The sequence below is a fragment of the Scatophagus argus genome, chromosome 1, assembly GCF_020382885.2.
Source record: "Scatophagus argus isolate fScaArg1 chromosome 1, fScaArg1.pri, whole genome shotgun sequence".
In the NCBI taxonomy this organism is placed as follows: domain Eukaryota; kingdom Metazoa; phylum Chordata; class Actinopteri; family Scatophagidae; genus Scatophagus; species Scatophagus argus.
Window position 1 is genome coordinate 26,263,364 of NC_058493.1, and position 23,721 is coordinate 26,287,084.

Consider the following 23,721-nt stretch of genomic DNA (forward strand, 5'->3'; position numbering starts at 1 on the left):
ATTCATGGTGAGTCAAATGCTGCTTGATTTTTTCCGGAGAGGTAGAAGGAAATTCAATACACTTTCATGCTCATAAAAAACTGATTACTGTCAGTAATTAGATTAAGGCAAGAAATTGGAAGTCGTGTTTACATTACCGGTATGTTGCTTTAATATGATTCCTCTGATAAACCCCTGCAAGCTAAATGTCATTCAATCAGTGTTTAAAAAGTCCAACTGCAGGTCTGGGTTTGGTTTGAAGTGGAGCTGAAATGTCATATTTTTGGTTAATTAAAAAGACAAACGTGGAGAATCAAGGATGGATCAGAGATCAAGGATGAAGGTTATTTTCTCATCCTTGTACGACACTGGGTTGCACAACAAAATTAGAGTTAGTAGTCCCCTTCATGCCTCACACATACACTATATTGACAGAAACTATTGGGACATCTGACCATCACAACAACAGGGACTTGAATGACATCTCATTCTAAACACACAGACAGCTTTGCAGCTCTAACAGCTTCCACTCCACAACATGTTGGAGTGTTTCTGTGGGAATTTGTGCCCATTCATGCAGTAGAGCATTTGTGAGGTCACACACTGATGTTGGACCAAAAGGCCTGGCTCACAATCTCTGTTCCAGTTCATCCCAAAGGTGTTGGATGGGGTTGAGGTCAGGGCTCTGTGTGGGCCAGTCAAGTTCTTCCACACCAAACTCATCCAACCATGTCTTTATGGAGCTTTGTTTTGTGCACTGGGTCACAGTCATGCTGGAATAGAAAAGGGCCTTCAACAAACTGTTGCCACAAAGTTGGAAGCATAGCATTGTCCAAAATGTCTTGGTATCCTGAAGCATTAAGATTTCCCTTCATTGGAGGTAAGGAGCCGAGCCTAAACCCTATATATACATATAAATATTGACAGCCTGCACTTATAGACCTACACCTTCACATCAAGGGAATAATTCTGTGCATTTTTAAATGAATGTAATCAGCAGCTATAACATGGTTTTAAGTTAAAATTTTGACATCTGGGAAACATTGTCCATCAAAAACATAAAGTCCACCTCGCCTGATCCTGCTGTGGTTCTGCGCTCTCTCTGCTCGGAAAATAATTCAGCCTATCACACACAACAGCTTGATCCAGGATGTTTTGGTGAGGACAGTTCTTTAGAGCAAAAATGGTTGGGTAAAATTCTGCTTCACCAGCAGGTGGTTTTGCCATTCAAACTGACCAACAGGTGCACAAGCTTGTTAGTATGAGGTACACCATTATGTTATTGATCAGTTTGGGTAGAAGTTCTGGAATTGTTTGCTAACATTCGATATGGTGGATGGTGGTCAGGAGTGATACACTATTTAGCCTGAGAGCCTGAGCCTGAGAGGACTGTCCATGGAGGTATTTGTAAAGCAGTTGCTTTGGGGAGATCAAGGGAATTAGTTTGTTTCACCTGGATTTGCAACTGTGGTTCTAGAATGGATTATTTTATTTTGAAAAGTGTGGCAATTAGTAAAATCTACACGGATTTTTCTGACTTCTTTCCCAAAAAAATGTCTGAGATAATACAAGGATTCTTTTTAATTAGCAATTCCTGAAGGGGATGAAGACTGGTAAAGCTTGACTGTATGAGAATAGTTTACACGGACTCAAAGCACACATCCAAACCAGATGAATATCTTTGGACTAAATGTTGGCCACCATAGATTAATAATATTCAGTCTCTGAAACATCTGACTTTGGCTGTCATGTGTTGTGGTCAGATCAAACCCTCAAGATGGATCTGAAACCCTCATCAGCCCTGTGCACAATGTTATAGGCAAAGATGGATGGTGTTGATTAAAATTTTATGAATAAACCTTTGTAGTCACTAAATTAGGTAACCAAACTATAAGTGTGAACATGTGTATTCCTAAAATCAAAGTGTGCTGAAACAGAAGAACAATTACTATACTGCATGTGAATCAACAGTCCAAACAAAACCAAGAGAAATTACAACATCAACATTCACGAGAAAAGTTAAATGAATCAACTTGTCAGAAACATAACGGGGGGGCAGTAGGCATCAGAAGAAGTGGGAGGCCTGCTGCATGTGTGTGAGCAGCAAACATAGTGAGCTGAGAGTAGGAGGTGTGATGATCTGCTTGGCTAGGGGAAGAGCAAATGGAAAAAGAGAGTAGAATGAAATAAATATGGAGGTGTGGATGAGCAGGAGGCGAGGCGGCAGTGAGAGCAGAAATCCTTGGGAGCTCAGAAAGGAGCACATGCTGCAGACTTTGCTGCAGTGGTCTGAATCATTCATTCTCTTTTAGTTTTTATGTCGATCTCAGTAAACATCGGCCCTGTGCTGTGTCGGGGGAGTTGTTTTCTCCAACAGCATGTGAATGCTGCTGAGAGATGATGGATGGTAAAGAACAACACCCTGCGCCTTTCTGTCCTTATCTCTCTGACTTTCTGTTAACCCTCCATCTCTCTCACTCTCTCTCTTTCTCATACATAGACACACACATACCTGCTAACAGAAGGTCGTGAAAGTTTTAAAGGCTTGGCATGATGTGCTCGACACAGTCGGAAACTCAGTCAGCATCGACTGCTTCCTGTCAGGTATTTACACTGCAGTTGAAAAGAGCAGGTCAAGGCATCCAAATTGATGAAATATGCAGTATGTACCATATTTCATCGGGAGAAGTTATGAAAGCTGCATGCACATTGAGGATGGCACATACTACTACTGTTAGTACGTAAGGTTATTTTATGTTAAAAAAATAACTTTGGTTAGGTTTAGGAGAACACAAACAAGAGAGAACACACACACACACAAACAATACTGAGTACTGGTGCAAATTGAAACGTAAGGTCAAATCAGGTCAAAGTCAAAATCATGCACTTTCCATGACCAAACACCCACCTTGACCTCTCTTTCAGAGTTGTATCACCTTGATTTTGACAGATAGCGTCACATTTCAAACAACTACAAAGAGGTCCTTAACAGGCTGCATTAGGTATTTGAAATAATGATTGATCTTAGCTCAAAGTGACCTCATTGTTTCTCAACATAACTACATGGGAGCCTCCTGGACAATTTAACAATACCACTGGCCCCAGAAGTTTCAACTTACTAACCATAAGCCTCAGCTGCCATTGGCTCATGGCGGGAAGACAAACCAGTCAGAGGTCTAAATCAGAGCTCGTTGTTTTCCCTGTGACTATTCAAAATTTGATTTTGGAATTATGGCTTTGTTTCCTTTTCCTTTTCTTTCCATCGCATCCTCTCTGCCATGTGTTTCTGTAGTGTTTAGTGGTGCAGAAGTGACTGCTACAAGGTCCAGGCTGCACAATAACTCGATTCTCTCTCAGTATTTAATAATGCATCGTCTAATTGACGTATTTGTTGTACAGCTTTGATATCACTAAATACTCGCGAGCAGACATATGCTGGAGAGCAAAGGAGAGACACATGAAGTGAAGACAGCATGCCTCGCACAATGCTTCTTGGGAGTTGCAGTTGACCTCTCTCTGGTGTTTTTTTACATATGTAGATTTAATCAAAGAAAACAACACCTCTGACACGTGCTGTGCTGATAATTCAGCCGGGAGAGTTTCACATTCATCCTAGTCTTGGAGGTTAGTGACCTAAAATTGTTCAGGGGTTTTAGTTGTAGAGCCTGGACAGCCATAATCATTGAGCCTCTCCATTAAACATGAACAGAGACCAGAAAGTTCATGCCAGTGATGGCCCTGTAAGACTTCCATGGAGGGCATGTGACAAGGGTCATCGCCATCATCAAGCTCTCCCACACACACACACACACATACACACAAACCATCTGGTTAACAGACCTAGAGGAAGAGCACACAGATGAGACATAACACTCATCATTCAGACGACTTACTCTGCAGCAGGGAGCATCATATCAGCCTCTTGCTTATCATTGGGGGCAATTTTAGTAAAACACAAAATACACATTAACACATGAGCAAATAAACACTCAGTTTGGGGTTAAAGTCAGGGATTCGTATTCACGTGTTATTCTGCTGCTGCATATTGGCATGAGGCCTTAGTGTGCATTTGATTAGTCCCCAACCAGCCCACCATCCACCAGAGACTGCATCAGTCATGACATTTATATGCAAAACTAACTTCAGAAAAAATATTGAGATCCAAGATATCATTATTAATTGAGTTTTAACCCCCAGTGGTGCCATTAAATTATTATTTTTCCCCTAATGCTGACACATGGTGGCGAATTTTGGTGATTAAAAGTTTCATACAAGATCACTGTTTCCAGGAACATGGCCTCCGTTCATGAGAGCCACAATCACCACTTGCCAATCCCCTAAAATCTGCATTTGGTGCTTGTACCTAGTAGGTACTGCTCTTTCTGTAAACCTTGTACCCAGCAGGATTTCCAGCAATTTGAAAAATAAATAAATAATGAGGAACACTTGCAGTATCTTGGGGCATAGTGCAATGAAAAACAAATACACAAAAGGCTGAAATGTGAGTAAAACAGGACATTTAAACTTTTCCAGAAGCTATGACAGTCTGAATAATTCATGAGCTGCTCATGGCTGCTGTAAACAGAAAGACTGAGCTGTTTTTGCAAGCATTTACTGCTTCCACATTTTGTTGTGCTGTGAAATGGTGATGTTGAGGAAATACTTACTGTATCCTGAATTAAATAAAAAAATAATAATAACCTGTTGTAGAAATAACCTGTACCATCCGTTTCCACTGCATTAATCTCATCAGGAACTATTTCTGCTGCAGAAAGCCAAAGAAAATAGTTCCAAGTGAGGCCTGTGGATTTTTCTTTTCTGTTTCTTTAAAGTGGGATTTCTTTTAACTCCACCGAAGTGGGGTGACAAAGAGGCAGATTTTTATTTATTTAGTGATTTTTCAGTGAGCTGACCATTTTACTGTTTTAAATATTTTGTCGCAAATTAGCACAAAAGGAGGCACAGGCAAGCCGTCAACTCTGACCGCCTTCAGGGAAGCACTTTTAAGGGTCCACATGATGAATAAGTAGCATAATTTGGGCTTCTTCTTTCAGCTCTTCCACTCTCTCACATGAATTTGGGTCATAAAGGAGAGCGGGAGCTGATTCAGCCTCCTTACTGTCTCACTGTCTCTGATTTTGCATTTTTTTGGTCACATAGCAACCGTCTGGTCAGACTCACTCTGAGCAACAAATACGATTAAGAGGTCCCTACGCTTTCCAGCTCACATACTGTAAGATATCATGATGACAAATACATGCTGTAGATAATAGCAAGGCTTATCAAAGACATCAAAGATTTACCCATTGTACTTTGCCCTAAATGAGGTCATAAAAAACAACAGCTTTTTGACAACAGCAGTTGTTGTCAGTTGCAGCCAGTGATTAAATGTCTTGTACACATAAGTGCCAGTCACAACATCTTATAAAACATTTATGATTTGTTTGGTAATGCTTGCCCAAAATAGCCCAATTGTAGTTTTCTTTTCTGAGATAAAATAAATAAAATTTCTGAGATAAAATAAAAACTGAGATGTCCAGGTCAGCGTTTAACAGCTGTGAAGGTGAATAGCTGTAGGAGTCTCAGAAAATTAAAAGTGTCAAAACTACACATTGGAGGTTGTCAGATTTTGAAGCATTAGAGTTTTACTGTCACACAAACAAGCAAAAGCAGTCGGTCTCCAGAGACAAACTGAAGACAGAAACTCGCGCTTCATACAAAGTCCTCATCTCCTGGACAAACTGCTGCCCATACATGTCCGAGCATGCCCATACTGGAATCTAATGATGTCCGATAATATCATGTACAACATGCTTGGGCATGATTCACGCCATATAAAGATCCCTAATGAGAGCCAGATCACAGACTGTGATACACATAGGCATTTTAACAACCCCACCATGCCCTTGCCAGAGCCAACTAGGGGGTTTTCCTTGGGCTCGACCAGGCTGGATAGGATCAGGGATGAGGGACAGCTCGTGTGAGATGTTTTGGACATAAAGTTAGAGAAGCCAGGCTGAGATGGTTTGGACGTGTTCAGAGGAAGGATAGTGAATATACTGATCGAAGGATGCTGAGGTTAGCACTGTCAGACAGGAGGTCTAGAGGAATACAAAAGAGGAGGTTTACGGATGTAGTGAAGGAGGACATGAAGGTAGCTGGTGTGAGGGACGAGGACACAGAGGATCGGGCGAGATGGAAGCTGATGATTCACTGTGGCGGCCCCTGAAGGGAACAGCCAAAAGGAAAAGAAGAAGAAGTAGTAGAAGAAGAAAAAATAGAAGAGTATATTTTTTGAATTCATTCTGGTATATTTCATAACACAGTATGTAATATAGTGGTAATATAGTATGTTTCTAAAGAATCTACCACACCATTCCCTCCCCCCTCCCAGTCATCAGTCCTTACAGGCTAATGCAACAGATCCCTGACCAGCTGACCTGCTTCACCAGCCACCGGTTCACACAGACATTTAATACAATGACACATGGATCCTGTGTAGTAATCACAAGGAACACTATCATAAGGTGCATACTGTTAATCACACATCGCCCACCCAAGCGAACATCAGGACAGTTTAATCTGATTTCATTGTAATCTGAGACATCACAGAGCATCACATACATCACAATGAAGCCATACTAGAAAAAAATATAAATCTGTGCTCTTCTGGCTGGAAAAGGCACCTCTGAAACGGACCCACACTGAGGATTGCGGGATCAGTCAAATGCAAGACAACACTTGATGATCAGTGAAGAAAAAATGTGTTTGATTTGATTTTTTTGCTTTATAAACTGCAGCTGGTGTCACTGCTTCTCATTCTTAGTGAATTGTGGAAGTGGTGGAGGCAGGGTGGCTGTGGATAATAAGCAGTTATGTCCTTAGTTATCTGAAGCATTGTTGCATATTCTAATTTTAAAACAAGAACTTTTAAACGTTTTTTAAATATTGACTTAATCGACCAAATTTCACAGCTGCAATTCATGCTGTGCTCATTTAAGCTTTCACAGTCTCATGTATTTCTGCATTAATCCCATAACTTTAAGAAACATACAATATGGACTAAGTTAGGTCTTGAATAAATACCTTTATCATTAAAAAAAAAACAAACAAAAAAAAACAGAAAAAAAACGTTGTGACTGATGCATTTGAAAAATATATCCCCATCAGTTAACAAGAATAAGAAGACATTTGACCAATCATATTACTTTCAGGGTTTTTAACTTCGCCAGCCAGTCCCATAATGTGACCAGGTTGCCTTTCATTGGTGGCTCAGCACAGCACTGCGTCGTGAAGACTCCGTCCAAATGAACCCATTGAAATTGGGCCCCTCACCATATATGGTAAGTAGTAGACGGGGACCAGAGGCGGCCGCTGAAAGGGAAATGATTTTCCCTCAGTGCTGGAGGAGGATGCACGGAGACAGTGGGAGATCCGACGGGTACAGATCACACTCTGCACAAACTTACTATACAGGAAAAGTGTTACAAGTCTGCAGATTTCAAACATGCTTCTTTCAGAGTCTGAGGATGAATTAGAACAGCTCCAGTCGGATTCAGGCTCTGATAGTGAGCACAGCCATTGCAGCCTTGACGAGGACTACATTCCGAGGGGGCTGGCCCGTGATTCAGATCAGTGAGTATAGACACGTAGAGTTGGATTCTTTCCAACCAAATATCCCGCACATAACCTGGATAAGTGTCGGCTCTGACGTGCACAGGGATCATACAATGAAGAGCTGAGCCATGAGACTTAATTGTGACACCAGGAGACTCCCTTATGTGCTGCAGATATTCTTGTGCACCTTGCTCCTTGCCGAAATTGCCACATGCACTCAGACAGCGCTGTGCACAAATGTACAGCAGCGATAGCAATGGAGAGCCACCGGACAGGACACGTTAAACCGAACCCACAGTTTGTGTTGTGCAGTGCGGGTCGTTTAGCGCTACTTAGAAAAGCGCCTTTATTCTGCACGCTGCACTTAGCGGCATTAACTTCGTGTGCGCATGGGCGTAAATTCCAGAGGACACAGGGGAGACAAGGCCCCACCCCCACCCCGAACACACACACACACACACACACACACACACACCTTTTTAAACATACTGTAACTGTGCAAGCCCGAGAGATTTTAGGCTTCGCATTTTTGAAACCCCCACTAAGTTTGTACCATACGTTTGTACATATTCCATCTTTTAACTGATCTGTTAGTTTATGAGGAAGATAAAGATAAACTTATCATGAAACAATTTCCATAGCAATCATAATATACTGAATCCTTAAAGGGGCAATCTGCAGATTTTTTTTTTCACATGATGAAATGAAATCATCACGAAAGGATGATTCAGTTCATCTGAGCCTGTGAAAACAGTTTGATGTCTTCTGTGGCTCGGTGGAGCTTTGTCAAGTATGAGAACATCAACTATATAGAATAAATAGAAAATAGAAAATTTATAATAAAATAATAATTTAAAAATAATAATAAGTAACAAATGTATGCAAATCTGTACAAATCGGACTGATTTAAAGCTATAAAATTTGGTGCAGGATGTGCTAAATGTTGACCAGAGAATGCGCAGAAGTTTACAGTATGAAGTATGCAAAATATTTGCATGTTGTCACGAGATTTACTTCCTCTTGGGCTTAGAGACAACACATTTATTGGAGAAAGTCTGTGTTACAAACTTGAGGTGAGGAAGGGTCTAATAACTGGTGATATTTTCATTGCGTGGTCCAGTATTTACTGGGGACTAATTGTCAAGATATCTCTGCCTCTGCTACTTTAACTTTGCCCATTCTCTTTATAATCTTTCTTTTTGATGTTCCAGTCTTTTGCATGGCTTTTGTATTCAACTGCATAATTTTCACCGAAGTAAACTGACAACTCAGTGTGTAAAGTACCAATAATATAACATTATACTGCAATGATATATAATGTGATGCAGTCATTTTTCTGTAAAATTAGTTAAGAAACTGTTTGTGGATAAAATAACCGGATGCCTGTTTCTAACTAATCTGGAGAATTAAATGCCTGACAAATCAAGGTCACACTGATAGAAAAGAAATCATATAAAACAACCAATGGCCATCAATCAGTCCTGCTCACCGATTTGCAACATAACCCAAAATGGTCCAGCACATCCAGGAGTTATTAAAGTGACATGTGCCGTGGTATAAATGCTGTGCCAAAAATATCATCTAATGGTGTATATTTTTATATTTCCCTACACTGGTGGCAGAAATACAAGGACAATATTATTATTATTACAGCCACCATAACTACTACTACTTCACTGCCCTCATTCATGTTTAGCATTAATTCTTGCCTGTGTGCTTTATTTACAGGGAAGACTTTAGTGATGAGGACAGCTCAGATGAGGAGTGGACTGGTACGCCCACGAAGAGAAGAGCTTTGAGGAGGAGTTGCCACTCTGTTTCTGCTTCTCCTGTGTCAGCCCGCCTGAAATCTCCGTCCAAGCGGTTTGAACAATGGTGCTCCTGTTGTGAGAGTGGAACTCCCCCACGAAAGAGGATCCGCCATGCATCTACACCCAAAAAAGCCTCCTCCTCCTCCTGCTCCTGTTCCCCCAGCACTTATGAGACACTCTCCAGTACACGCAGTGAAAATCAAAGTGGTAAGAGGCGAACAGGACGACTAGTGAGAGAGAAAAACGATGAAGCAAATGATGGAGATCGGTGGCGTAGCATCGATGAGGAAGATATCGAGCCTCCTCAACCACGATTCAGACCTGAAAGGGATGCGGGGCCACAGTTGAACAGGACTGCAAATTACACACCACTTGAGCTATTCCAGCTGTTCTTCTCTACAACAGTAATTGATACATTGGTAAAAAACACTAATGCCTATGGGGGAAAAAAACACCAAGGCCAGCAGGAAAGCTGGCATCCTGTCACAAGGGCTGATATGTACTCTTACCTCTGCCTTGTCCTCTACATGGGTATTGTGCCGTTAAAAACTCTGACAGACTTCTGGAGAGGATCTAAGCTATTCAGCCTTCCATTTCCTGCCTCTGTCATGCCCAGCAGACGCTTCCTATCCATCTCCCGTATTCTACACATGAATGATCCTGCAGTTGAAGCGGCCAATGACCAGAAGAAAGGGACAAAAGGATATGACAAATTATGCAAGATAAAGCCACTGTATGAGCAGATTTTGGAGGCCTGCCACACTTTCTTTCATCCGTACCAACACATCTCCATAGATGAACGGATGGTGGCAACTAAGGCAAGGATCGGCTTAAAGCAGTACGCCAGAAACAAACCCACCAAGTGGGGCTTTAAGCTCTTTGTTTTAGCAGACTCAGCCTGTGGCTACACCATTAACTTTTTTGTGTATGGAGGAAGAGAAGGTCAACCCACGGGGAAGGGCCACAGCTACGATGTCGTCATGAGACTTCTGAACATCCCCTTTCTGGGCAAAGGGTACAAACTCTATGTGGACAACTTTTACACCAGTCCAACTCTTTTCACCGACCTCCTTCTAAGAAAAATCTGGGCATGCGGCACTGTACGTCCCAACGTGGTCGGTTATCCGAAAACGAAAAGGAATGACATGGCCAAGAAAACACCAAGGGGGACTATCCAGTGGATCAGAAAAGGAGAATTGTTGTTTGTTAAGTGGTTTGACACCCGGGAGGTAACAATGTGTTCCACTTTGCACAAAGCATATAGCAATGACGTGACTAAGCGCAAAGTGAAAGACACAGATGGACAGTGGACAGTGAAGCAGGTGCCTATTCCAGGCTCCATCAAAGATTACAACCAGTACATGGGGGGTGTGGATTTGTCAGACGCGCTCATTTCCTACTACAATGTCCTCCATAAAACCCAAAAATGGTACAAAACTCTGTTTTTTCATTTTGTGGACATAGCGACTGTGAATGCTTTCATCCTCCACAAAGAAATGTGCAAACTGCAGAATCGGTCTCCACTGAGCCAGAAAAACTTCAGGGAACAACTGATTCAGTCCCTGGCAGAGATTGGGTCCACACCACGCCGGTCAGCGCCACATAACTTTCATGCATCTTCTTCCACAGTGCCACCGCCTCCTCCTCCCTCTTCATCCACTGAGGTGCCAGCTGCTATGGCCTCTGATGCTCCAGGTTTGGGTCACCTGCCAGCTTATTTTGTAGAACAAATGAGCAACGTGTCTCCCAGATATCGGGCCACTGCCGGCAGAAGGGCGTGTGTGGTCTGCAAAAGAAAGTCGCCAGTCTATTGCAGTACTTGTAAAAAGACACTTTGTTTCACTTCTTTAAGGAACTGCTACAGTGAGTGGCATAGAAGCAATAGTATCTGTGTATAAGTGACAAGATATAGTATGTAGTTGTAGTATCTTCACAATTTGCTTTTCTTAAATGTGTACCTTTGATTTCTGCGAATCTCTGATGTTGTTACCTCGTAAGGCTGTTACCTCATGATTACGCTGAGTGCTTAACAAGGGCTTCAGGTAGAGATATATTGGTATAATAGATGTAGGGTAGATAATAACCTGTAGCTAGTGAAATGGGAGAGGATCTGCACAAGTGGATTAATCAACCCATTATAACGACTGGCAGAATTAACTGTTCAAATGGTAAATGGACTTGCATTTATATGGTGCTTTTGTAGTCTACCGACTCCTCAGGGAGCTTTACAGCCCTCACGGCCTTCACCTATTCACACACACACACACACACACATTCATACACTGCTTATCAGGGTTGTTAGAGCGCTTCCTATCCAGAGTGCTACTCCATATTTCAATGCTCAGCCCCAGACACTTGGATTTGCAGCTGGAGTCAGGGTTCAAACTATCAACTTTCCAGTTAGCGGACGACCCCTTCTACCTCCTGAGACACAGCCGCCCAGGTGAAACTGTTCCCATGGATGCTGTTCCTGTCATTACCCATTCAAATACACTGAAGCGTGGCTAAGACTCTTAATAAAAAAAATAGTGAATTTATATGGAATCATAAAGCATATCACAAACCAGGAAGCAGCATTTTATTGCTTGAATTTATTGCAGCGATGGACGCATGCCAGCTTTGCTTTAGCTTACCAGGACGGGAATCAACAATTAATAATCTTCAGTGGTCTGTGCTGCAGTTATTGCTTCCCAGTCTGCGAGGACACTCAAAAACTGGACTAGATTGACTCATGTACAGTAACACACCCTTGAGATGTGATTTCACACCAAAGATCCTACAGATTGGTCATCATAAATGGATACATATCTACCAGAAGAACGCTGTAGAGATGGATACCTCATGTCGTTCTCTTTTGTCATCTGCATCTCTGGAACCTCATACTATGGACACTCACAGATGTGGTGATGACGCTTCAGGTATGAATATAGATTTGTTTCATGAATGTAATCTTTGTGAATAAAAGGAGGTTGCACACTGTAATGCAAAGCAGAAATAGAATTAGCACTTGAATATGTAGTAACAACTGATGCAGAAGACCACTGAGTATGTTTACATATTCACTTTAGCAGCTTCTCGTTTCTGTCGTTATCCAGGTCATAGCTTGTATGGCTGGTGAAGGCATGTGTGAAGCAAATCTCTGATATTTCTAATTATTGTACTTCTGCAGCTGAGGGTGAACCCACTTTGATTTCTGCTTCCATTTAACATGCTCAGTTGAATTTTGTTCACGTTGAGGATGCACCAGCATACGTTTCAGACGTTTTCAGACGTTTTCAGACGTATCAGACGTATCATACGTATCAGAAATGGTTTCGATTCCAGAATAAAGCCTTTGATCAGGATTTCTGAAACCAGGATGTTTACATGCACACAACAGCATACTTGAAAAACTCGCACTGTTTTTTCGACACCAATTCCAGATTGTGACGCTGTCTAAAACATAAAACAAAAATGTGATTTTGTCTTATCCTTTTTGACATATATTTAGTTCAAAACAGTACAAAGACAGTATATCTAATGTTTTACCTCATCAACTTTAATGACTTGTAGTTATTTGCGTATTCTGGATTTAATGACAGCAACCCAATTCAAACAAGTTGGGACAGGGCCACAAAAGATGTGGAATGCTCAAAAAACACATTCAAACATCATTCAAAGAATAAACCTTGGGAACACATTGTAAAACTGCTGTCAGTTAACATAGTTTGTCTATTTTATTCATATTTCACTTAGTATCTCAACTTTTTTGCAGTATGGGTTTAAATGCACTGATCAATTTTACCTCATCAACGCTGATTCACGCCATAGAAACTACATCAATGCAAACTCGAATGACCAGGAATGTTTTACACAAGGTAAAACTTACCCTGTGGATCCAGACTTTACAATGGTTTGTCTATGTTTAAGCCATTCTGTACAGAAATAGCAGTACTGTAGGTTAAGGACTTGAATACCTGTGACAAACTTTCTAACTCTTCTATATTATATTAACCTGAAATTACGTGTTTTTTCACAGTACTATTTTAGATGTTTGTATTTGTATGTGGGTTGGGGAAGGGATTTGAAGATATTTTCTTGAAAGAATATGTCTAAGAGGTCTGTGTGAGGGTGGGCAGGATATCGTTTATATCGTTATATATCGTTTACAATTAGTGTTGATATTTGTGTGTTGGATAAATTTGTAAAAGCTCACATTATCAAAGAGCCAAATGGTCATCACATTTACTAAATAATTTAGAATCACAGAAATGAACTGAGATTTTTGCGCTTTGGAGGAGATGCTTGCAGACTTGACTCAGTGATGCTAAATATGTAAAATTATGAAGTGGTACATTGGGACTGTTACAAACACAACATTTTTTATTATCATATAAGTGACTCATCATTTGGCAAGCTGGCTGAGTTTTGGACTTGTATTTGCAAAGTGTTTGGTAAAACACTCACTGAAGAAATTCCATCTCACTGTCAGTTTTGTTTTGTTACTGTATTTGGAAGAAATAAAAGTTAATAAATAAAAACGGATTCTTTTTTCTGTTTAGTCTTAGAAAAGTGAAACTTTGTAGGTGCGGAAACGAGATACAAAGTTTCAGTCTTTACTTGCTTGCGTTCCCTATAGTTTCTGGAATTCGAGTCCAAAAGAGCATTGATGTTCAGGTGATGATGACAGTTCAATGTTCTGCAAGAAAGTCATCTGGTAGTGTGTTTCCATTGTTGTTGTTTATGTCAACATGACTTCCTTCATGCAGGTGTGAAACAAAGCTGCTCTCTGCCTGTCTAATTAGACCTGAAAGGATGATGTGAGTAAATAAATGAAATGGAATTCTTGTTCATTATCATGTAAATTAATCAACACTTTGATGAACACACCTGTTGTCAAGACACAATGCAAAGCTCAACATTACAGGAACCTGACAGCAAACACATACAGTATGTACAGAACACAGCAGGAGAATGACTCAGTGTTGATTATTCTTTTAACAGCTATTAATCTGATGTAGCACATTTAGTATAGAGTGTTATTAAGTACAGAGATATTTAATTGTTACTTTTTGCAAAAACATCTGTAGGATAATTAGGTGATATCTTAATTTTGTATGATTACTTTTCATTGCTCAGGCAGACAAACAGTTTGCATATTGCTCATTATGTATGAATAAAGGGAGCTTATTTATGTATTTTACAAACCTCAATTGTTTATGTATTGTTTACTCAAAAAAAGTCCTTTCCTCTTTCCCAGTTCTTTTCTCGTTACAGCTCAGCTGAAATGTATTATTTCAATATTCATTACTTTATCTGGTAATTTATTTAATTTCTTTTTGCTCTGATCTGTATAGCTGGATGATGCATGTTTTGTATGACAGCAGGACCAGATATTTGGCATGACACAAAAATAAAAATTAACTAACTAACTTAACAGCCATTAGCTAATAAAAAAAATCTCCCTGGAAAGAAGGGCTTTGTTACAACCTTCCTTAAACACAACTCCAAGTCAGCTACAGCTACTACACGATAATGTTCTATGAGCATATGTTGTCTGGGCAATGACATGACAAAGAAGAAGACACACTGAGACAAAGATTAAATAATTCATTCAACAAAAGAAACTGAAAGAAACTGTTGTCATTAAACAAAAAATCACAAAGCATGAGATGCGGATGGCAGTGAGGGCAGTAATGTTGGCTTTACAGGATGAAAATGATGCATGTAAATGAACATGTAAAAGTACTGCTAAACAGTTGCATTAAAAATTCATCATCGCTTTTGTTATAGAACTACATTTTTGTGTAACTGGCCATAATGTGAGTAATTTTGCCATTTTCAAATCTTTGTAACGACCTTTCACAGAGTACCAAAGTGTCTTGTTTCTAGAAGCTTTGAAGTTTTGGAATAAATGATGCTTTCCGTTGTTCAGGTATTTGGTAATCAGGTAGCTGTTGCAGGTAGGAAGGTTTCTCTTAGTACGGTGTAGAAAAGCATTTGGTGTTTTATTTAAAACTGAGTGGGATGTGAGGGGGGTATTATTTAGTAGGGAACCGCAGCAAGGTTAAATACAGTTTAAATAAACATGATAATAAAACACACATCATAACAGGGTTTCTCACAAGCACAGCTTGAGCTTATGCAGGATAATGTAAATAGTCATGAGCTGCGTGTACATATTCTCAAAACCAAATCACTGTAACAACAGAATGGCCCATGTATGCAAATGTTGACCCTGACATTTTGTCCACAAAGATGATGAAGTGTGTGTGCATCCCTTAAAGGATGGGAGCTGAAGCAACACTAAGCGGGGATGATGCAAAAAATGAAAGGGAGAATGAACCCCGAACTGATCCAGCTCTGGTCTGATGGAGGCTGAACACATGTATTAGAAGCCAGGTGGCAGTTAGAGTGCTGTTGTGCCTGTGATTAATAGCCTGATAGCTCCCTTCACGCAGGCTTTGCGGACTGAGCAGCCTCTCAGGTGGGGCGATGTGATGCGAGCAACCCTCCGTGATTATATATCCTGTGTCTGCAGATAAGACACTGTTTAACCTTCTGCCAATCACAGCCACAGATGTTATTTGGTTTTCTTCTGAACGTTAAATTGGGAGCAATTCTGCAGGCACTGCGCTGAATCTCATATCTCAGTCCATAAAGCAGGAGCAACAGGAAGGCAAACTTTTGTTTCCATTTCACAGGAGATTAATAATCTTCAGTAAGGTAGAGTGAGTGCTGTCTGTGACAAAATTTAATGTCTACAGACAAAATGAACTCAGTTTCAGTGTTAATATCACATAGTGTATTCAGTGTTTTCACTGCTTTTGGGAATATTAGCTTTTTTCACAGAGCATTTGCATTGGTGGCACTGGAGCCCAGTGGTTAATGGTTCAGTTTGATCTCTTCTTTCTGCCTGGTGCATGCTGGGTTTGTTTGTGCCCCCCCCCTCCCAAACAGTGAATGGCTGCATATGTATAACTGACATCCTAAAGCCACACATGGTGAACCCACGCTGATGGAGTATTGACGGTTCCCCCTCATTAAAATAAATGGGTGGCACTGATGCCACCAGGAAGAAGGTCGTAGGCTCAGACCTAACCTGACAAGCTGAGATCTTTCTGTGTAAAATGCATGTTTATTCTTTGTGTTTCCTCCAGCTGCCTCAGTTTCCTGTCACAGATGCAGAACACAAGCAGACTGAGGAGAATTGATGACTTAAAAATGAGGTTTGAGGCTGTTTGCTTATTTGATAGTCTTTTGTGACCCAGGAAGTAAGGAACAGCAAAACCTACAGTACATCAAAAACGAAACTTTAATTCAGCACATTCTTATTTTAGTTTCTACTACACCAGAAGTATATTGACCATTAGATTGATAATAAATCAAAAACCGAATGGATTTGTTCGAGATGTAACTATTTAGAACAAGCATGGTCATCACATGCTTTCTAATTTTGCCATGATGTTGGAACGGATGTTGGTATAGACATGTGAAGGCCTAAAGCTAACATTTTCGGTCTACAGCCTTAATATTTATATTACCCAGTGGTCTGTCTAAACAGTCTGAGGGAACGCTGCCCACATGCTGTAGCAGTCAGAAGGCTTTATGCTTAGTGGCACTCGGTAAAAGTTACTCTGCCCCCCGTTGATCCCTGGGTTAAAGTAATACCCCTTGGGCAAAGGCATTTTGGAGAATAGAATGTCCTAAATGCCTAGACACGAATCTTGCATTTCTCACAACAAAACGGACAATTTCCTGGGTCCCTAAAAGTTCCTGGAGAAGTTCCTGTTGTCAACACATGTAAGTCAGGGCATTTCAAGTTGAGTGGTGAAATAGATCATCAGCTTTGGGTACCAACATTTCTCATCCAGAGAAACTGTGCTGTGCATCCCTCTCAACACATTATTCATTGTGTCAACCTGATCACTGACCCCAAGTTCTGCTGTTCAGACAGACAGCATATGGCCTAAAAATACTATGTGCCCTGTTGTCATGGTAATGATGTTGGTGTCATCACCCTGCAGCTATTCTCTGACAGGCCAAAGCCTTATCACATCATTACACACCATTACTGTTCTTAATGAAGTCAACAGCTCCCAAGCAGAGGATACCCTCTCTGCTGTCTGACTCATTAAATGATCTAACATGTGAATAACCCTGGGTTCAATTATCAGCTCGCTCAGTTGCACTTGTGTCTGCTCACCTCCTCCTCACACAGTCACTCTGACACTCAGTCCCAATTTCAGCATGTTGTGTTACTGAAGCATGTTGGAGATATCTTGATTGAAGTAAGAGCAATTCATTTCTACGGCCGTGTTGGCTTTTTATTAGATGTTCGGTCATTTTACTCAGTGCCAAAGTGATGGAGGTTCACTGGGGTAAAAATTTATTTTATAGTTTGTTTTAGCTTTAAAGCTGTGTAAGTGTAAAGATATTGAACAAAGAGAACTTGATGTAGCAAAGCTCAGCCAGCCATTACTGAAACAGTTAAACAAACCACTGCACTCTGGGAAATGATGGACAAGGCGAGCTATGTCTATTTCAGCGCTGTCTCTGGATTGGTAACAGTGTATGTTCGCTGGTCAGTCACGCAGTTGGCTCAGACCCTTTAAAACATCAACAAGTTAATTTAACGACAAACTTGCCACTGGGGACTTCCTCAAGCACTCACGGCAGGACGTTCATCACATGAAGGTCAAACCAAAACTCCACCAGCTGCTCTTTCTTAACGCTCCACCTTTCAATGCAGCCATCTGCCAGCTGAAAAAGTGAATGCTGAAAGCCTTTCAGGAGGAAACACGTGATGACCTTCCCCTGACAACATTCAACCACTAAGCTTAACACCTGCCATTACATGCTTCACCTCTCCCTTTATATCATGTTCTGTCTTTTTGGATTTACTGTAAAAAAAAAAAAAAAAAAAAACAAGCTGGGGAGAAGTTCATTCATTAATTAGCCCCCAGTGGGAAACACAAAGTGGGGCTTGTGGGATTTTATTTGTGCTTCAGTATAGCTCACTAGGCAACCAGAAATGGGAGAAATGCACAAACACGGGGGGAAAAAATGAATTAATTCCAATATTAGCATACCAAGGTTATCAGCCATGTTCACACTAATACATCATCTCTACCTGAAAAAATTTAATATTAAAGATTATTTTGGCCATCAGTATGAACTGCTTTTGCTCACTCAAGTTCACTCCCTACGTTTTCCTAAGTTAAGTTTCTCCATCTTAAGCCAGCTGCAGTTATACATGTCATTAAGAGTACAAGGCCACGTATTTCGAACATTAAAACAAGCCTGCAACCGATGTTATGCATTCCAGTAAGTCAAATACAACAAAAGGTTCTCCCTCATAAATAAGTCATAAAGTCTACAGTTTATGTTAAGTTATTCATGACTTGATTCTGGTCTGGATACTCTTTTCCAGAAGTAGCTGAACACCAGCCAAACTTTTCACAACTGTGAAACCCAAAAGGTTTAATGGACCTATTAATGGATCACAAAGGACAGTTACAAGTGTTAAACCTGATTGTGAGGTAGGCAATGCTTTAACAGAAAGCAGTACACACGCACACCCTTTGAAATCAGCCCTGATGCCACAGGTGGAGCACCCACTTTTAAACCTACTGTATAATGTAACAGCTAATTCTGTGGACAAACAGCTGAAAATGTGAGCCAAATAAGGCTGTCAATTTTCCTTAGAACTAGCAAATAACAGATGATTATCTCTGCTGTACTTGCTTCTTCTGGAGTCCATACGGACACAAGACTTGTGCTACACAACGAAGGAACCTGAGATTTCCCCGAATTATAAATGATACAGTGCTTTGCATACAGCTTTGATCATGTAAACCTTGAATAAATCTGGGAGCTCTTGCCTCCCTGTGCCGGCAGCCTGAACTGCTGCACCCGGGCTAAACTGCACTCCTCAAAGGCAGCCACAGTTGAGATGCTGTGGGCAACAGGTGCACAGAGCTGAGGTCCTTTGTACTTTGAGCATCTGTATTATAGCTGGGAGCGCTTGGCAGGTATTTTTGGGGCAGCACTAGATGAGGCTCCCGCTGTTGCTATGAGACTACTGAAAACCTTTCAAGAGTGGCACAGTTGAGTTCGAAGTTGAAATATCTTTAACTTCTTGTACTTGGTGCTGTTGACACCAAAAACATGCAGAGCTTTTAGAGTTGGAGAGTACAGCTGTTTACCTACACAATGTCAACAATAAGAACAGGACAGCAGTGCTCCATAGAGAATAAGACCAACAGCCCAGTCGCCAGAGTAAAATGCACAGTATGTTTCTGCAGTTAGTTGTGTATGTTTATTAGGATTCAAAGATTCAAGGATTCAAGGAACTTTATTGTCATACCAGCTCACATTCACATGTTTATGGTGCAAAATTAGGATTCAGATCCCGGGAGCAATAAGTAGAATATAAAATTATAAAAGTATGAGGTAAAAAGTTGAATAAAATAGAAATATAAGCTAAATAAAAATAGAATATAAAAAGAATATAAAACTAAACATTTAAATAAGCTAAACATTTAAATAAAGAAGCCGGTTTTAGCATATAGCAGCATAAATATGCATGTGCAAGTGTGTGCAAGTATGAGCTAGTCCAGAAAGTAGTCCTTAATATCTTGTGGTACTTGTGGTATTGCACTTGTAGGATAAAGTGATTATGTACCACATCAACATTTGTGGCAAATCACATTTAGATTTCATGTATGTGAACAGCCTGGAAGTGGAGGGTTTGGCAGGGTCAAACAGGTGACAACTGCTGCCAAGCAGGAGACGACTGATCGAGACAACTTCAAGCTGGTTATTTCCACGACCAAATATCCAGAGTGGATATTCGGAATGTTGTTTAGAAAAAATGTTAACCTTGGATTATTTAGTTCTGCAAAAATATTTTTTGTGCTCTCCTAATAAATTTGCAACACTTGTCTAAATCTTGTACAGTTCGGGAGGGTCATCTTTGCTTCACTGACAGATACAGTACGACAGCACATCTCAGATTCCCCCAGGCAAGCCCCCTACAAAACCACATTCCGCAGCTTCAGTAACTGTACCCTCAAACTGAAGCTTTAAAAAGGCATCTTCAAAGATCAAGAGGTGACATGATACATTTCTTTCCTCTGTCTGTGCTATGAACAAGTGGAAATAACTTTGAACTGCAATCCTCTAGCATTTTTTTAAAGAACACTCACGGCAGTAACTTTAAACTACACCAGCTAACTTTTGCTCCTGCGCATGTATATATTTTCTTTATAGACACAATGTGTGCATGACACCATCCCCGCTTCCGTATAAAGTCACAGCTCATCTGGATTGCGTTGGAGCATTAAATTAGTGCTGCGACAGTTACAACGAAAGGTTGTTGGCGGGTTTAATTGTCAGCAGTTAAATATGGTGCCGATGTAAGGCAGCCTGGCAGAACGTTTGGGTCATAAAGAACTCTAAGCTGTCGTACTTGTGGGGCCAAGCAGAAAATCACTGCTGCAAGGGAAAATCCTTGACATGCACTCTGACGACTAAAATCTGTCCCCGAACAAAGTTAAACTTCAGGATAAATTTAGAGACTTACCATACAAACTATCTCATAATTGCCACAAAAAAGCAACTAGTCAGCCAAAAATATTTTTCATTCATTCATTCATCATCTGATGCACTGTGTATTTTGGCAGAACCGAATGATTTGATGCATGGCTTTCCTACAGTGTGTGCATTCACTGCAGCACTGGATACTAATCTTCTCTTTCACAAAGCCCTGTCAGTTCAGTAACTTTGTGTAAGAGAGTAATTTAGCTCAATGACACTCAGTCATCTGAGTTTTGTCTTATTCAGTAGTCTAAGTGTGTGTGTGTGTGTGTGTGTGTGTGTGCAAAGGGCCAAGGACACTGTCTGAGCTAAGTGGGGATGACTGATGTCCTTGCAGTCATAATTGTGTCATTACCACCCTGTGGAACATGATCATTAGTCCCTGCAGTCTCTGCTGTAATTACCAGATCAGGGATGACTGAAGGAAGGACTGAGGAGGAGCGTCTGCCTGTCTCCAGACTTGACCAAAGCCATATCTTCACCTTCCAGCAAAAACACACAGGAAATGACCTCAAGTGACCCTTTTTCGGGCTATTCTGTGCTGACTGCGAGCTGACTCCTAGATGGTCTGTCTTTCAAGTCTGAATACGTTGTAGCAGTCTTTTCCTGAAATTAGAGGACACATTCAAAGTATCTTTTGCACCTACAGACAAACTAAACAACATGCTATGTGCGGTAAAATGCATATAGCGGTTAACCACTCCCCAGGCACATGGCACAGCACAGGAGAGTCAGCTCATCCGGACAAAACTTGACTGTATATCTGCATCTCACACTTTTGAGGACTTTAATGTTCACATTTTGGACAAGGAAGATCGATGGTTTAAGTGAGGTGTGAAAGAGACCATCTTTGTCCAGATAGAACATCCATCTCTGAACAGAGGTGGTGGCTTATGACACCAACTTTCAGGCACCTATAGTGCAGCTTTGAGAGCCCTCCCCAGATGGTTTAACACCATTTGCACCCTCCCTCATATGACTCTAATGACTCACATGATGGAGTGAGACAACGACTCACTAATGAGTCACCCCTTGGCTCATGTGACCATAACGACTCACATGATGGCACGAAATGTCAACAACCCTGAAGACCACCTCCAAGGTGACAACCCCACTCCACCATTCACACCCCACCCAAGCCTTTTGGATGAGGGGCGAAACGTCTTCAACAACATAAAGATATCCAGTTGCTTTCGTTTCTAGCACTTCAATTATCCTTTGCTCAGTGTTCCAAAGTCTACTGTAAACCAGTCACATGTTTAATGGTACCTTCAGGCACTTTACCAACTCAGAAACTCAGGAAATACATTAAATCAGACAAACAAGTAGTTTATGTTCAGGTGGTATGTCACGGATTGGTGTATATCATAAAATGGACTAATGTAAAGGCCAGCGTAAACAACTGAAATCACATTGTTGAGGGAAATGTCACCACCTATTCTTCAAACTCAGTGGACCGTTAGTGTGAGGCTTGCAAAGAAAGTGCAAGATCAGACTAGTCCAGTCTTGATGAGCATGAACTGATGAAGCCTTTTGGATGAAACGTCTTCAACAACAAATAATCGAGTCCAGTTGTGTTTGACTTAATCTCCTTGAGATCTTCCTTTAGTCCTCCAAGCTTAGTAGGCCTCATCCTTCAAGAGAGATGACAACTGTACTGGGACAAAGACAGCGTTTAATTGATGCCATCTTTCAGGACTGAAAACCAGTAGGGATGTGGAAAGTGAGCTTAGATAACACGTCTGCATGCATGTCTGTAACAACCTTGTAATTTAGTGCCACGAGGTCAGTGATGTCTATGCGAGTCTGCTGATGAAAAGAAATTAAAGATTAAAGTGACATATTTTGTCATTGGAGGGAACTCACTCCAACGAAATTTGTTCTCTGCATTTAACCCACCCAAGTGACGTGCACACACACACAGCAAACCCGGGGCAGTGGGCGACCGCGTGCAGCGCCCGGGGAGCAGTGGGGGTTAGGTACCTTGCTCAAGGGTACCTCAGCCATGGACACCGGGACGGGGAATCGAACCAGCGATCCACCGGTTACGGGTCCGACACCCTAACCGCTGATCCACGACTGCCCCCTGGCCATTTCTTCTTTCATCCCCACTAGTGCAACTGCAGCTGCAGTTTACCACTGATTAGTGTTTGTTCTGAGTGTGCCCCTGAAAGCTGCAAAGCATTTGAAAGGCCCAAGCCCAACATTATTTTTAAAGCTGAATTACCAGACAGGTCTGTAACTGCGAGGTAAGTGTGGTTTTATAACAAAAATCTTTCTGCTTAAATTGAAATTTGTCAGTCAGGGTTTTATGTGTCTGTTCTAAAACAAAGATTACGGCAGTGATATTATCTTAATTACCTTAAGTTTTTAAGTTTATTTTTTTCCCCCAACAGCAGGACACAAATACAAAGATTAGGAGAACAGCCTTTTTACTGTGTGACAGAGAAAACAGGTTCTTTTTTAATTGAAAATCTGACAATTACTTTGGCAATCTGATAACATTATCACAAATCTAGCTAATAAGAGAATAGAGAATAGCAAATTGTCTTTAACACATGGGGCAAAACACCAATCCAGGCCGGATCCAGTGAAATAAAATAGGCTTTTAGGTAATCTGCATCCACTCCCATTAGGCTACTTGGAGCAAGTTTTTCAGGCTGGATTCCAGTGGAAATTTGAACACTTTAGCCCACAGACTATGCAGAGCAACAAGCCAGCAAGCCCTCTGGCT

The 23,721-nt window shown here is 41.0% G+C and overlaps 2 protein-coding genes across 2 annotated transcripts in view; one reads left to right on the forward strand and one right to left on the reverse strand.

Annotated features, from left to right (window-relative positions):
- The window catches only part of LOC124062298 (protein kinase C-binding protein NELL1-like), a 208,585-nt gene that overhangs the window by 86,413 nt on the left and 98,451 nt on the right, over positions 1–23,721 (reverse strand). The window lies entirely within an intron of this gene.
- On the forward strand, positions 7,285–12,668 carry LOC124062304 (piggyBac transposable element-derived protein 4). Its single transcript, XM_046394976.1, has 2 exons — positions 7,285–7,614; positions 9,325–12,668. Exons 1-2 carry the CDS (start codon positions 7,487–7,489, stop codon positions 11,303–11,305), a joined length of 2,109 nt encoding a protein of 702 aa, XP_046250932.1. The 5' UTR covers positions 7,285–7,486; the 3' UTR covers positions 11,306–12,668.

Bases quoted from the DNA above. Each gene is read 5' to 3' on its own strand.
- LOC124062304 (XM_046394976.1), top strand. From the start codon at position 7,487: ATGCTTCTTTCAGAGTCTGAGGATGAATTAGAACAGCTCCAGTCGGAT. The intron at 7,615-9,324 runs GTGAGTATAGAC...CTTTATTTACAG, and splicing joins CTGGCCCGTGATTCAGATCA to GGAAGACTTTAGTGATGAGG.